Genomic DNA, 14,875 nt, shown 5'->3' on the forward strand with positions numbered 1-14,875 from the left:
GAATGTTAGGCTACAGCTTTCACTTTTCACATTTCACATTTTCCACGATTTCCATGCATTGCGTGGGCAATTGCTTGGGCGTACTTCTCCAAAAAATAAAAAAAAGTAGGCATGGTCGCATGGTGAGAGGTTGAAGAGGGGGGGCCTGCCATGGACAGGTTGAGTTTCTCATTTTCGTTTCGTTTTTTTTTTCTTTTTTTGTAATCGCTGAACTTTTTTTTTTTCTTGACTTCCGCTTGACATTGTTTGATTGTCGTTTAATTGAATTTAATTAGCGTGAGGCGCAGCAAGGACGCGGTCACCACCCCCGCTCCTTGCCCCCCACTCAACGTTCTCTTTTCCTTTTCTCCTTTCAACTTATTAATGGCAGTTTAACTTTTATGAGTATGTTGTGGCTGACAACCGCGATTCTTTTCTAATGAAACATTTTTTTTTTTTCTGTATTTTTTCGTGGGAACTGTCTGCGGTTGTCCAAGCCACCCTGGTGTTATATAATGTGTGCCGAGCACCCCCTTCCCAAGGTCCTTGTTGCCCAACCAACCAGCTTTTGCCTTCATTGAAAGTGCAGCTTATCGCTTTTCAATCACCCGAAATCGCTTAAGTGCGTCTTGTATTTGCGCTTGCCACGCAATTTTCTTGTTATTCAAGGGTCCTACCTTCCCCTCCCCCTCTACCAATAACCCCAATAGGGCCCCGAATACCCCAACTCTATATTATAGCCGATGGCACTTAGCACCTTGGTGACTTAACCGCACTGGCGAACGCACTAAATGAAGCTTGGCACGCACCAACAAATACTTGTACTGTGCGTGGGTATATGTGTGTGTGTTTGTACTGGCATAACAACAACAACAACAACAACAGCCACCCTCGACTGAGGTGTATTTAAGTTTTAATTGCCGGCAATTAAAAGTACATAGATACAGTTAGAACAAGCCAACCATCAGCCCAGCCACACACATACGCATGAAGGATGTGTGTTAAATGCAGATATGAATACGCGTACGTAAATGGATGCACTTAAAGAAATTGCTATTATAATTTACATTTAAAGGAACCAAAATTGACTGAAACATCGAGAAGTGGATAGACAAAATCCATCTTATTATTACCTATACCAAACCCTTTTCTTGCCGTGCACTTTCATCCATTGTATCGCGCATTGAAAAGCAATTGAGATCCAGGCAAATGTAAGCACTCGATGGCAAGGCTACGCCATAGTTGACTGGCAATTAACGTTAGCGATTATGACACTGAAATTGAGGAGGAGAGGGAAAGAAAGGGGCGATTAAATGGGTGCCAAACTGATGGATAAAATCGTGTAGGTGTTGCCAGCAGTTTCTAAATTGCAATTAACCGGCTGGCTTTTTTGCTTTAAGAGAAGAACAACATCAGCCCGCATCCGAGGGACTAATTAAAGAGCGGGCCACTACCAAAAACGACGCCCCCGTTCTTCCATTTTCAACTAAGAAGAAGAACCTTGAACTGGAACTGAAATCGAAGCGAGGGAGAGCGGGACAAGAGCTGCGCCAGAAAGTTGCGACGACTTCCCAGACACAGATGCAGACACAATCCCAAACTCCCAGCACTTTTCGGCCACGCTTGGCATATTAAAAATATGTATAAAGCACAAACTTTTGGCCGCCTCTGTCGTACTTTCACACTTTGCCTGATTAAAACGCCGCCAAGAAAAGTCGAGGAAAAGCCAAGCCAAGAAGCAAATGAAAGCGAGTTGTGTGGGGGGTGTGGCAAAGTTTTTGGCACTGCCAGCGTTAGCGGCAAAAGGCTTTAACTACATTTTCAAAAGCAAAAACCAAAGCCAAAAACAGCCGGTGTCCTTGAAAAAGTCTCCGCAGGACGCAGGACGCAGCACTCAGAACGCAAAAGTCGAGAGGGGATGGAGAACGCAGAACTGGCCTATGGAATCTTCGTGTTTATGTACCGACAACTTTCCGCTTTCATTTCCATAAAAATGCGTTTGCTAATTTCATAACTAAGTCGAAGAGTGCGAGGCGAAATCGTGGACACTGAAACAAATTTGGAATTGTTTTGGATTCGTTATATAAAAATGAAATCTGCTGAAACTTCACTCTCTTCAATAACTAAACTCTTCAATTAACAAAGTATGAAGTTAGTTTCTACTTTTAAAGATCTTAAAATTCGTTTTATAAAGAAAGCCTTTTTTATATATATTTTCTTTGTGTGTTTGTCGGACGACGAGGACAAACTAATTGCAAAGAAAATACGCAAAAATCCTTTGGATGCGGACTCGGATTTGGATTCAGATTCAGATTCAGATTCAGATTCGGATGCGGATTCACATGCAGAGACTCATTAGCTTTGCTTCAGTTAATGCAAAATCAAGTTGCCACCGAGGTGGCCCAAATCCCTGCCCATCTGTCTGCTGCTGTGTGAGCGTTAATCATCATCCTATACGCGTAATTACAGAGTCAGCGGCGGAAAAAGAAAGTGCGGGAGAAAGTAGTCGTCGGCTATAGAAGACATAAAAGCCTGAAGGGATGGGGGGAAGGAAGGAAAGACCAAAGAAGTCAAGGCACAGCATCAACGGAATATTAAAAAGACTTTTAGCAAGGAGTTGAAAGAGAGCCCCGGGGAGATGCTTCTTTACATTTTCACCAAAAACCACTGCGGTTGCAGTCACTTTTGTGGCAATGTGGCCAAAAGCCACAAATATTATTAACCACGAATCAGGCGTATTCAGAAATGCCATCCTCTGAACCTTCCTCCCTCCCTCCCCCTTTCAAAGAAACCAAGATAGACCAGTAAACCTAAATCCACTTCATCAGGCGAAAATGGATTCCATTCAAGCGTGGAGTGTGTGGATTTTCATAGCATATTTTTTGGGGCAAGCCAAAGTGCTGTGTGGTTAAGTGAATTGGTCTGTCTATCAAGAGTCTATCAACTATTTGGATTTATTATACTTTTTATTTTGTTAACTTTATTAAGAAGAACTCCCCAACATTTCATAAATATTTTTGTTAATTTTATTCAGATTAAAATATTACTTTAAAATAGAAAACACAACCCTTTCCTAATCGAAAATACATTTCTTAATAATTTATAGTTGCCATCCTATTCCCATTTCGCTCTCTTAAGCTCTCCAAAAATAACCCCATCAAGTGGCAGGGACTTAAAGAACCAGGATTTAGATTGAATAGAATAGAAAAGATGAGGAGGGAGGAGGGAGGAGGCTACCAAGACACGAACAGGAATCCGACGCGGAATGTCAACTAAGAGTGTTGAGTGTCAAAGACGGATGCCGGGGCGAATTGCTGGCAATCAAAATCCGAAATCCGCTCAAAGCCCAACACAAAAAAAAAAAAAGGGGTTTGGGGCAAGAGGGGAAAAACTGTGGCGATAACACCGAATGCTCGAAAACAGAAAAGCACTTAACTCTTAAAGGCGAAATGCTTGTAAAATTTAAGCCCTACTTAATTTGCGATATACTCGTAAACAATTGCCCGCGGCAATCTCATTGTGGCACTTGTCACTGGCCTCCCGCGGTGGGTGGTGGGTTGGTGGGTTGGTGCGTTGCTGGATTGAATGGCTTGAGAGTGGTTTTGCCTCTTTCTTACCCCCTTCCAGACCTTTTTCCAAAAATTTTTACTAATTTTAATAAAGCGCCAGAGACAAAGGCGTCGCTCCCCAACATTTTTGCGGGGGTTGTTGGATGAACAACGAAGACGCCCGCAACTCGATATCACAAGACAAAGGCTCACATCAAGAGGAAACCACAGGCTATGGCTACACCTACGCCTTAGCCCGCCATCATCTTATCCTGGTCCTGCTTGAGCTTCTGCTTCTGCTTTTGCTCCTGCTCCTGCTCCTTAGTCAAACCCCCCGAACTGAAGTGTGTGCTGCGACAAGGGGTTAAGGAGCAGGGGGAGCTGCCACATAGCATTCCGGCTTATTTCTTTCAATTTCGGTTTTTACTCATTTCGCGACGCGGTTTCTCATTATGCAGACGCAGCTCGGGAAATGCTTTTAGAGATGGCAGAGTGAAAAACTTTGCACAAATGTCATGGAATTTGCCGGTCAATTCCAAATAATGTCGGCACTTTCTTATTTTTAGAACCTTTACTCTTACAATTTCTTCGTTTTTTTAGTTTTTAATAAATTATTGAGCTCTAATCAAGACTTAAGCAGTCTTCTGATCTGATGGCTCTAATAATATATAAGTCCTGATTGGACACGAAATTCCCATCAGCAGTCCGGATTTTGGCCAAGGCCACCACTAGCCCCAAATGAATTTTTCGTGTTCGTCGGTGGAAAGCTGGAAAATTCGAGGATATAGAAGAGGAGAAGGGGAGGAGAGTTGGTGTTCTATACGGGAAATGTCTTTCTCTTGGCAGAAACCGCGAGTCCTCGCAACAGCGGCACATTTGTGTGCAATGCTGCTGCCGCAGCCGCTGGGAATTTAACCCTTTACTCCTTTAACAAAACCCCCCTCTTAACCCCTTTACCCTTACTTTTTCAATGGCCCCAACCCTTGCGTTTTGTGTGTGCCAGCCAGTGGATTACTCAATTAATTTAATTATGCGCTGTCAATCATTTCGTTGCCTTGGCCCAGGAACTTACTTACTTTCTCTATGACTGTCTGCCTACCAGTGCCACGCCCACTCCTAGACTCCATTTCTTAGCCAATCCCCCCGCCACCCATCGGTCTAGGCAAAAAGTAACTTATTTTCTTGTTGCCACTTAATTTTTGTTGTCCTTAGATTTGCGCCAACGTCTGTGGCCGCTGAGCCGCGGCCTTCCGCCAACCCTTTCTCTATTTCTCAACCCCCCCAACCTTTCACCATATAAATTTTTCTTATCCTTTGCCTGTGGTACATCTGAACGAAAATGGAAAATGGAAAAATCTTTAAAATTTTATATATGATATATGAAACAGTGGAATTAAACTCTTAATGCGTTACTTTGTATTAATGTCTTTATTTCAAGTCAAATATATTTTACATTGTCCATCGATTTATCTGTTAAGAATAGATATCACTTTGATCGAACTAAATTTGAATTTTAGTCAACATAAAATGAAAATGACAAACGAATTGTTAAATCTGTATTAATATAATATAATTTTGTCTAAGTGCAAGACGAAGGCACGCAAATTTTGATGGATGCCAATAGGGAAAGAGTTACCCTTATACTTTTTAACATCCTCCCTCCACCACCGACCACGAAATAACCGCGACTGCTTGGAAATAAGAGAAATCATTTGCGTTTACGTGAGAGACTTCCAGCTTCAGGCTGCTTATCCTCCTGCTACTATCCCAGCTGCACCCATAAGTAAACCCTTCTTTTTGGGAGTACGTAGGGGAACCATCCTTCCTGATCCCGAACTGAAGATTCCCATAAGCTTTGTGTTTTTGCTTTCTCGTAATGTTGACTTTTTCATTTGCCCTGGCAATTTCTGGCACGCTGGTTTTTCCTCTTTTCCGCTTCTTCAGCGGGTTTTTCCTTTTCTTTATTTTATTTATTTTTTTTTTATTTTTTTTTTAGCTTTCTTTGAACCCGTCTTCTGGCGTCTTTTGCGAATATCCTGCGGGCTTTGTTTGCGCCTGTATTTGTTTAAGCTGCACATGCCTGTGTTTGTGCCGTGCGTGTAGGTGTGTGTATGTGTATGTGTGCTTGGTGTTTGCTTACATGTGTAAATTACTTTTCAATCTTGTGATTACTTTTTTCCACATTTAATTATTTTAATTACGGCCCAGCGCTCACAAGCAGCTTCCTCTTTCGCCACCGAAAACCCTTTTCCCCCCAGGAACTAGTTCTATAAACCCGTATTTCAGTCCCCCTTCTTTTTTACCTTCCTCAACTTAAGGTTCTCTAAATTATGTTTGCAGTAGTAAACTATTGATAAAGAAGTTAAGGATTTTTTAGAGGGTTTTTTGTATTTAAATCCATCTAACGAATCTATGCCATGACAAGTCTCAAACTAAAACGCCTTCAAAGAAATTGTAAAATACAGATCTTACGCTAAAACAATATAGGCAAATATTTAATAAATAGAAATGTAAATTCAACTAACTAATAAAAACTGCTCGACTTGAAATTTTTGCCCATTTTTGTTAAATTTTTAAATATAAAACCTTGATAGGATATTTAAACAAGGTTTTATTTCAAAAAGGAAAGCTTTTTCTTTCATTAATTTTTGAGCCTATAAAATTTGTAAAAAATTGTTGTCATTTATTTTTTTTAAAATTTTTAAGGGGTACAAGGGTTTCAACAATCGAGAAGAAAAAATTGTCTCCTTTTTTCAAAATTTATATACAGATTGTTTGCAAATTTTATTTTAAATAAGGAACTGTAAACTGCAAAAGCTTACGACTATTAGCCGACGACTTCTTTGGCTAAAAGAAATTTTGATCTTTCGGCTTGCCAGGATTGAGAACTTAAAACCTCCCTACCTGGCCATCTAACTTTGTAAATAAAATGTTTTTGTTTTAAATTTTAGTTTTCTTAAACTCAAAACTAGTAAAAAAAAATTAAATAATTCTGAAATTTACAAAGGTTTTAGATCTTTTGAGTAAACAAAACATAAATAAATATATTTCTATAAAAACGTTAAAGACAAGAAAAGACAAAGGCATATAGATAAGTTTAATTGTGATCTTCAATCAATAAATTCAAATGAAACAAAAAGAAAATATCACAAAGAGCTGAAACATAAACATTGTTTAAATCACTTTACATTAAACAAATATATATATTCCCCTAATTAGTCTCCGTTTTTTTAATTTGCAGAACCCCTTAATCACTGAACTGGGGGAAAAAAAAAAACACATTCGCGCACTCAAAACAGCCAGCTGTGAGAATTCCGATTCCGATGATTGATGTTTCATGATGCCGACGAATAATCGAGGTAATAGTACTGGCGATCGGCGACTTAGATGCAATGCTTGAATCACCGGCTGGAAAATGCCTCAGGTGCACTAATGGCTTTTACCAGCTCTGGATTTCAATCTGTTGGTGAAATCTTTGCATCTGGATCTGAATCTTTGAGCGATCTTCGTTGGACGATGGACGATGGGCGATGGACGACGGACTGTTGGTTACGGAGAAAATCCCTGCACTTGAGTCGTCGTCGACGGGATAAAGTCATTTGTTGTGGGCTGCTGCTGCCGGCGTCGCTGCTCCGAGGACAACGTATATGTTGTCCGAAAAAGCCGCCCTGGTTTTTAGCCAGTCTGTTTTTCCTTTTGGCCGTTTCGGAATTCACGGGGGTTGGCGACGCGCGGTGATGACCTTCAGTGCGCCGACTCCCAGACTGTTATACTGTAATACAAAGGAGGCCAAGGGATGAGAAGGTTTCACTTCGGCTTTTACTCCGAAAAACGGCGACGGTAACGGCAACGGCGACGTCGACTGCAATTTTCAGTGCGTTCGAAAGTTCGACAACTTTGGAAAACTGTCAGTTGGCAGCGAACTTAGAACAGGTAGAGACGCACGTTCCGCCTGGAAAATCGGTACACAACGGAACAGGCTAGAAAGGAACATAAATCCCCCTCAAAACAAAAAACTCCCCGTCCTATATTGGGTATAGGAAAACCGAAAACCGAAAAACCGAAAACCCGAAGGTTTTCCCTCGTCTCCTTGATACGAAATATTTACTTTTTTTTTTTTGGTTTTGGGTTCGGAAAACGTGCGTCGACGTCGACAGCGACTGAAAAACGGCGACTGAAACGGCGACGATGTAAAATTTTATTACCCCAAACGCATCGAGCAGTCGGGTTTTGGACGTCCGGACTTCACCGCCGCCTCGCTGCGACGCCAGACTTTTATTGCAGCTGCCATATAGAGTGGGCATATTCCATGGTCAGGCCCGGAGATCCCAAAAACTTTCTGTGAAGACGGACACAAACTTTTTCCAGAGTGCGGCATAAAAGTGCAAAAGTTTTTTGTTCGCAGCGCCAACCAAACTAAAAGAAAAACTTCGCAGCCGCGCAAAACCCCCCCTCTCAAAACACAAAACAAAATTTACAAAAAAAAAAAAAAAAAAGAAAAAAGAAAAACAAAGAATAATAATAAACCGTTAGTGCAATGCAATGCAAGCAAAAACACAGAATAATAAACAAATACTAGAAAGTGCGTGGTCTAATTGATATCGAGTATACGCACCGTTAGCCGGCTAAAAGTTTATCAAAACTCTAAAGATATTCCATACGAAGATCTCGCCGCCGTCGCGTTGACAAAAAGTGAGTTCAGTGTTTGTTTGTTTTTTGTTACTGTTCTTTACCCAGTTTTAGTTTGGCTTATACTTTTTTTTTTTTGTATTAGTGAGATATATCCTACATCTATCTATATGCAACTATAAAACTCGGAGTGTGTTTGTGTTGAATAACAAAGAGGCAAAGCATCAGCATAATCAGCCAGCAGTCACATCATTATCAGCAAAATAAACAAACGAAGGCCTTGAATGAATGGCTAACAAAGAAGAGTGCAGAGTGCTTAACTAAAAAATAAAAACAAATCCAAATCTAAATCGCTAAGACAACAAAATCAAAAACAAAATCGAAATCGAAATCCAAACAGAAACAGAAACCGAATTCACCAAATAGGTAAAGTTCACATATAAGTATTTGAATCTTGTAATATCCCCAATAGATCTTGCAATTTTTCTATCGAACTGAAACTGACAGTCTATATATATATATATATATAAATATATGAATATATATATATATATTGTATATACTATATACCATGCTGATCCTCACCCAGACCCGCCCCCCTGCCCCTGTGAAGGCAAAAATTTCAAAATAAAAACAAAAATATTATATATAGAAAAAACCAACAAGAACGAGAAAAACAAACAAAAAAGTAAAAACCAAACAGGAAAATAATAAAGAAAAAAAAAACTATATAGAAAACAAGTTTAAGAAATTCAATGCAACAAGAATAATCACATTGAGAATTTGACAAACAAAATTGAAAATTTGAGCTAATGCAAATCGAGAATCGATATCATTTTATCATATTTAGATGGGGCATATCTATAGCTTATATACTAAGGGTACTCAAACATATAGGATATGGGATACAAAAAATGAAGTCTGCAGAGGGAGGATTTTGTATTTTACCTTTTCGTCTCTTAAATTGAATAAAAATAAAGAAAAAAATTCCCCAACACTTTTAGCATACTTTTAGGTGTCGAAAAACTATCATTTCTATTGTCATTTAATAGCATGATGTATAGTTTATGGTATCATTAAAAGGAGCATAAAAAAACAGACCATAAACAATTTGTTACCAATTCAGAAGTCAATAAGTTTTATGATGACAACAAGACATAAATCTTCTGACATACTTTTAGCATTTGTTTCACAGCTTAACTCTTCGCTTTGGGGGTTTAACTTGTTCAAAATCATATCAAATATTTATTAACCAGTATAATATTTATAATACAGTTTTTTTTTTAACAATAATAAGGCGGTGTATTTTTTCAAATCCAAATAAATAATCATGCGGTATGGGTTACAATTTGGTTGTCTGTTTAAATATTTGTTTTTTGTTTAGATATTTTGAGTTCGGTTTCAAAATAATATTTCGATACAAAACCTGAAAATGGTTTCGATTTTGTTTAGTCTGGTGGGTAAAATGATTCCCCAATAAGCGAACGCGTTAACAGAAGGAAATTAACTTGGATTTTGGCTGCTGAAGCTGCAAAATGATAATGATCATGTTGCCATTTCTTTGTTTTTACACAAACAACTTCGGTATCAAGAGAGCCAGAAACAATATAGCTTACATTTTGTTTGACTTTTCATCTGATCAGCGGAATTGAAAGGCCGGAAAAGCGGAATAGCCACCAAAAAGATGGCTCTTTCCAAGCGGCCCCTCACAAAGGACACGCCCTTGTCCGAAAGCAATGGCAACCACACCAATGGCAACGATCACGAGACCTCCATCAAGCGACGCAAGCGATGCAGTCGCGATGAGGACTCAAATCTGATCATCAACAATAATAATAACAATAATAATAATAACAATAACAATAGCAATAATAATAATTTGCCACAAAAGAAACGTAAACAAGGTGGTCACATCGCCGATAGTCCGGAGAGTCCCACCTGCGGTAGTTTGCCCACACCAATGGCCAAATGCAATACGGATGCGGATCAGGATGATGAGACCCTTATCCGTGAGACACAGGCCGCCCTGAAAAGCCTCTCGGGCAGTTGGCCCGACTCTAGGGGGAATCTGTATCGACTGCAGGAACAGGACGAAAATCCACCACCCTTCCAGAATCTCTTCGAGGAGAAACAAAAGTATGAGGCCATCACCAATAGCAGCCTTGCCATCCAAACCAGCTCACCAAATCCAAATCCTACGCTCTTCTCACGTTTCCACAGACAAAAGGAGAACGACCAGGCGCGTCTTAATGCTGCCAGTATTGGAAATGGTAGTGCCGCCCATCTGGCACTTGGCAAGAAGTCACCCGATCAGGAGCAGGATCCCGAACTGGAAGATACCTCTTCGTCGGCCTCTGGACAGGGAGTCTATGCCCAGGCAGCATCGGCCTTCAAGCCACCGATCGATATCATCAAACGGAATTATGTGGCCGCCGCTCATGCCCATTATAGCGCCTATAATGCGGCCGCTGCAGCGGAATCAGCCGCCGGACTGGCCTATTATGGTTATGCCGCTGCTGCCGCCGCCAGTCAACAACAACAGCAACAACATCAGCAACTTAGTGCCGCCTTCGATATTGCCAGCCAGATAGGCGATAAGCAGCGGCCCAAGGAACCGATGGCCGATGGCAAACAGTATACGATTCTTCAGCCGGCAGGCATTGGTAGTCGTGCGGCTTCTGTGATGCAGGACATTGCATCGCGTGAGGGCGTTGTTGGTGTACCGCTCGTGGCCACGCCTCCATCGACAGCGGCCGGCAGTCCGGCGGCAGCGATACCAGCGGCAGGACCTTCAACACCTTCGACACCGGCACCCAGTTACTCACCGGGCAGCCAGAATCGCGGTAAGTGGTCCCAAATAGTAAGCCATAAAAAGAGAGAGAGAGTGATTTTCCCAGTTGACTGTGATGAGTTGGTGTGCCGCCTCGCTGAAACCCGTCGAACTGTACTGTGACTTGGCAAATACAAGTGCTGTGTGATCTTCCTAGAAAAAGGAAAGCAGAGCCACTATCAGAACTTAAACAACGCTGTAAACAGAACTGCTTTTAAGTGTGAATTAGTGATTTATAACTAATGTTAAGAGGATCTTAAAAAGAGTGTTGTAAATAGCATAGTGATTGCTTTTTAAGCAGTAAGCAGTTCATAGCTAAACAATATCCTGAATTTGTGAAGAGTTTTATATATAACAACGTATCAGTTTGTCATCCTATAAACCAAAAACGATCCATTAAGAATAGTTATATAAACATTAATAAGTAAAACCCGCATAAAGATAAAACTAGAAACAGTTCTGTAAACAGCAATGTGAACCTGTTAGTCCATCAATGGATGCAGTACAGTCCAGTGCAGTGTTGGGCAGCTAATTCACCAGCGATTCGTTGTGGTTCGGTTGAGTTTCCGTTTTCGGCTCGACTGATCGATCGATCGGCTGATGTGCGAGACTTCTTGTTGCATTGAGTTTACCACTTCAATTGGCAAAATCAGAACAAAGTCCCCTGTCCCCAAACGCCCCAACGTCCCACCAAAACCAACCTACTAACAACCACCTCTTTCCCCCTTAAGAAAGACAGAGACTAAGAGAGAGTAAGAAATAGAGAGAGAGAGATAGTATGTATGATTGATTCCTTCTGATTTGATTGATACGCGTGAATGATCATTGCCCTAAAAAATACCCCAGATAGACACTCAATTTGCCTGCGTAATAGGCAACATTATGACGATTATTATACCGCTGGCATTTGTTGTTATTATTATTTGCACAGAGACCGACCCCCCTGCTCCATAGCCCCCACATATCTAAAAATAAAACCCTTTTTGCAGCTCATTCAGCAGCCAAAAAGACATTAAGCGATTTTGTCGTTATGAAATTGGGATCGGTAAGGGGAGAGGGGCCGTTTATATTTTTGGTTTGAAGATGGAATTGAAGGTTGGAGGAGGTATTGCGGGGGGTTGGGGTTTTTGGAGCGCACAACAACTAATGGCTTGTAAACCCTTTATGCCACACACAACGCTGAGACACATGGACAGACATCTTTTGGTTGAGTGCCTGAGCCTTGAGCTTTGCCTTCTACTAATTTTGCAGTACAATTTCCACAATTTCCATAGACGACTACGACGACGACGATGACGATGGCAGGGGATGTGTAGGCGGGGTAAGTGGGTGTGGCATGATTAGATATAAAGCATTATGAGCACGTTTTCCTTCAAAAACCACTTTTGCATATTTATTTTGTCATTATGTTTTGGCATTAATATGCTCAGTATGCTCAGCCAGGAACCAGGAGCCACGAACCAGGAACTAGAAGCCAGAAGAGCTCCTCATCCTGCGTGTGCGTATGTCTTTGGTATTCATATAATTTGAATGACTTTTTAAATAGTTGACGGAAGCCTAAGCATCTAAAACTCACGCTGCTGCGTATACGTAATAAGTCATTAGCGTATGGCAAAGCCGTATTGTTATTGTTTTAGCCTCTTTGCTAATGTGGCTTATTAGGCTTAACTCTTCAGAGGGTGTGTGTGTGTGGGTGTGCTGTGTGAGTGTTCGGTGTGTGTCTGGTTTCTAGACTCCTCTCAATCTTTAGTTTTCCTTATGTACCTTTTCTCTTTTTTTTTTTTTTTTTGTTCTATACACACATGAACATTTTCTAATGCACAAACACTTTAGAGCCTCCAACTCCGTTGGCTTTATTTTAATTAAATTCTAATTAGAGACGAGTCGGTCCTTTTACCTTTGCTTGCTTGCTTGCTTGCTTGCTTTTCCGGCAGCTGCAGTTTGACATTTTGCCCAGCCACGTAATAGACAAAAACCTTAGTAAAATATTTCGAAAAATATTTCATTAACCAACCCCCCCGTATATCACGCACATCATACATTATAATATATATGTATAGCAAGAAGAGGGGGTTTGGTATTTTATCTTCGAGGAGTTGCGCTTAGAAAGCGACCAAGTTTTTTGGGTCTGGTCTGGTTTGGTTTGGTTTGGTTGGGTTTTTGATTTTTGAAGCTGTCTCGAAAACCCCCAACCCAACATTCCCTTCGGCTGACTGTCATGTGTGTGTGTGTGTGCGCGCCTGAGCTTTTTAAAGTAAATAATGCAAAGCTGTTTTCCATCAAATTTTAATTAATTATTTAGGGTAAAAGAATTCGTGTTGCCTGCTGTTGTTGTTGTTGTTGATGATGATGCTATTGCTACTCCTTCTATTGCCTAGCTGTTTTTTTAGGCGTTTTTCCTACGGGCTTCTACGTCAACTTGTCTCTCGCTGTCGCCTGCCATATAATTAATTAGAAAATATTCACCCCCATTCACCCATTCCAACTGTCTTAGTATATGGCATAGCATATATGCATGCCTATCGACCTCGTCCTGGTTTCTCCTCGTTGAATTTAAGTTTTTACTGTTAATTGGTTAATTGTAGATGGCGCCAAATGCCCCACACCGCATTGTACGGGCCAAGGACATGTCACTGGATTGTATTCGCATCATCGCAGGTACCCATCCATGTATATAGAGCCTTTTGGAATTTGTCCTTTTCTCTCATACAAAAACAAACTTTCCATCTCTATCTCTTTTTCTCTAAATATATATACTTCTCGATCTGCCATTATTGGAACCTTGACAGTTTGTCGGGTTGTCCGAAGCGCGATAAAGTAACCACAGAATGTAAGTTTTCTTAAGAATACAAAAAAAAAAACAAAAGAAAAGTACTTCCGTTTCGCATGGCCATGTATGCCTAGTAGTCGCTCGCTCTATCTCTGTCTGTCAATCTTTCTACAACTCTGTCTCTCTCTTTCTGTCTCATAACTGTCAACCTGTCTCCTGTTCTTTTCTCCTTTCTCCTGTTCTTTTCTCCTGTGTACCTCTTAGCCATGTCTTGAGTGTGAATGTTCGATGTGTCTGTGCGGCCTTCATCTTTCAGATTCTCTAAAACTTTCCTCTAAAAGTTGTACTTTGTAGACTAATTTTTAAGTTATTAAATACACAAATGAGGTATTAAATACATGTTGCTACCTAGATTAATATTAACTGCTTAATCTTTAAGGATGAAAGGATACGCCTTGTAGAACTCTCTTAGCAACAATCTTCTGCAATTATTGTGTGATCTGTAATTTATTATTTAAAAGTTTAATAATCCAAAACAGAAGAGGCTTATTACTATCCTTTTTTTCTTGCATGATCTTAGAAGAATCTAAAGTTTAACAAAAGTGATAAAGTTCCATCCTTAATTCTATTTATAAAATTGCATGTAGCTTAGCAATTAGCATTAGTATGATGGACTAGATTCTACGGGATCTCCTTACGGAGTGTTTAATGACTTGACCTGATAGAGGATCTTGAAGCTCTCTGTCTCGTTCTTTCTGGCTTTTCTCTCTCTCTCTCTCTCTCTCTCTCTCTGTCTGTCTCTCTATCTCTGTCCCTGACTGTGGAATGCCTTGTTGTTGTAGTCGTGCCATTACCGCTGATCTCTCAGATCGTTTGAAATTGAAATAATTCCCATGCACTTGCAGTGCTGGCTTTGCACGAGCAGATCCTGAAATGCCCCACGCCCGGTTGCAATGGTCGTGGCCATGTGCAGCCGCATCGCAGCGTGCACCGCAGCCTCTCCGGCTGTCCGCGGGCTTTAAGGCGCTCCGTCGGAACCAGCCGCCGTCCAGCGGCAGCACCACTAGCAGCAACAGCAGGTGAACCATTCTACTATTGCCACTCCTTCAGCTAAAACTA

At 40.8% G+C, this 14,875-nt stretch overlaps 1 protein-coding gene across 9 annotated transcripts in view; it reads left to right on the top strand.

The window, feature by feature from the left end:
- The window catches only part of LOC108110387 (DNA N6-methyl adenine demethylase), a 120,770-nt gene that overhangs the window by 97,335 nt on the left and 8,560 nt on the right, over positions 1-14,875 (top strand). For 3 of the 9 annotated variants that reach the window (XM_017219424.2, XM_017219428.2, XM_017219429.2), the window contains exons 2-3: positions 6,769-8,219; positions 9,800-10,999. In XM_017219424.2, the coding sequence (XP_017074913.2) occupies positions 9,841-10,999 (1,159 nt within the window). In that variant the 5' untranslated portion in view covers positions 6,769-8,219; positions 9,800-9,840. Of the gene's footprint in view, positions 1-6,768; positions 8,220-8,301; positions 8,583-9,799; positions 11,000-13,267; positions 13,817-14,661; positions 14,836-14,875 lie in introns of those variants that run through there. The other 6 variants (XM_017219427.2, XM_017219432.2, XM_017219433.2 and 3 more) reach the window with 5 other exon arrangements.

The sequence above is a fragment of the Drosophila eugracilis genome, unplaced genomic scaffold (assembly GCF_018153835.1).
Source record: "Drosophila eugracilis isolate 14026-0451.02 unplaced genomic scaffold, ASM1815383v1 contig_2147, whole genome shotgun sequence".
Taxonomy (NCBI): domain Eukaryota; kingdom Metazoa; phylum Arthropoda; class Insecta; order Diptera; family Drosophilidae; genus Drosophila; species Drosophila eugracilis.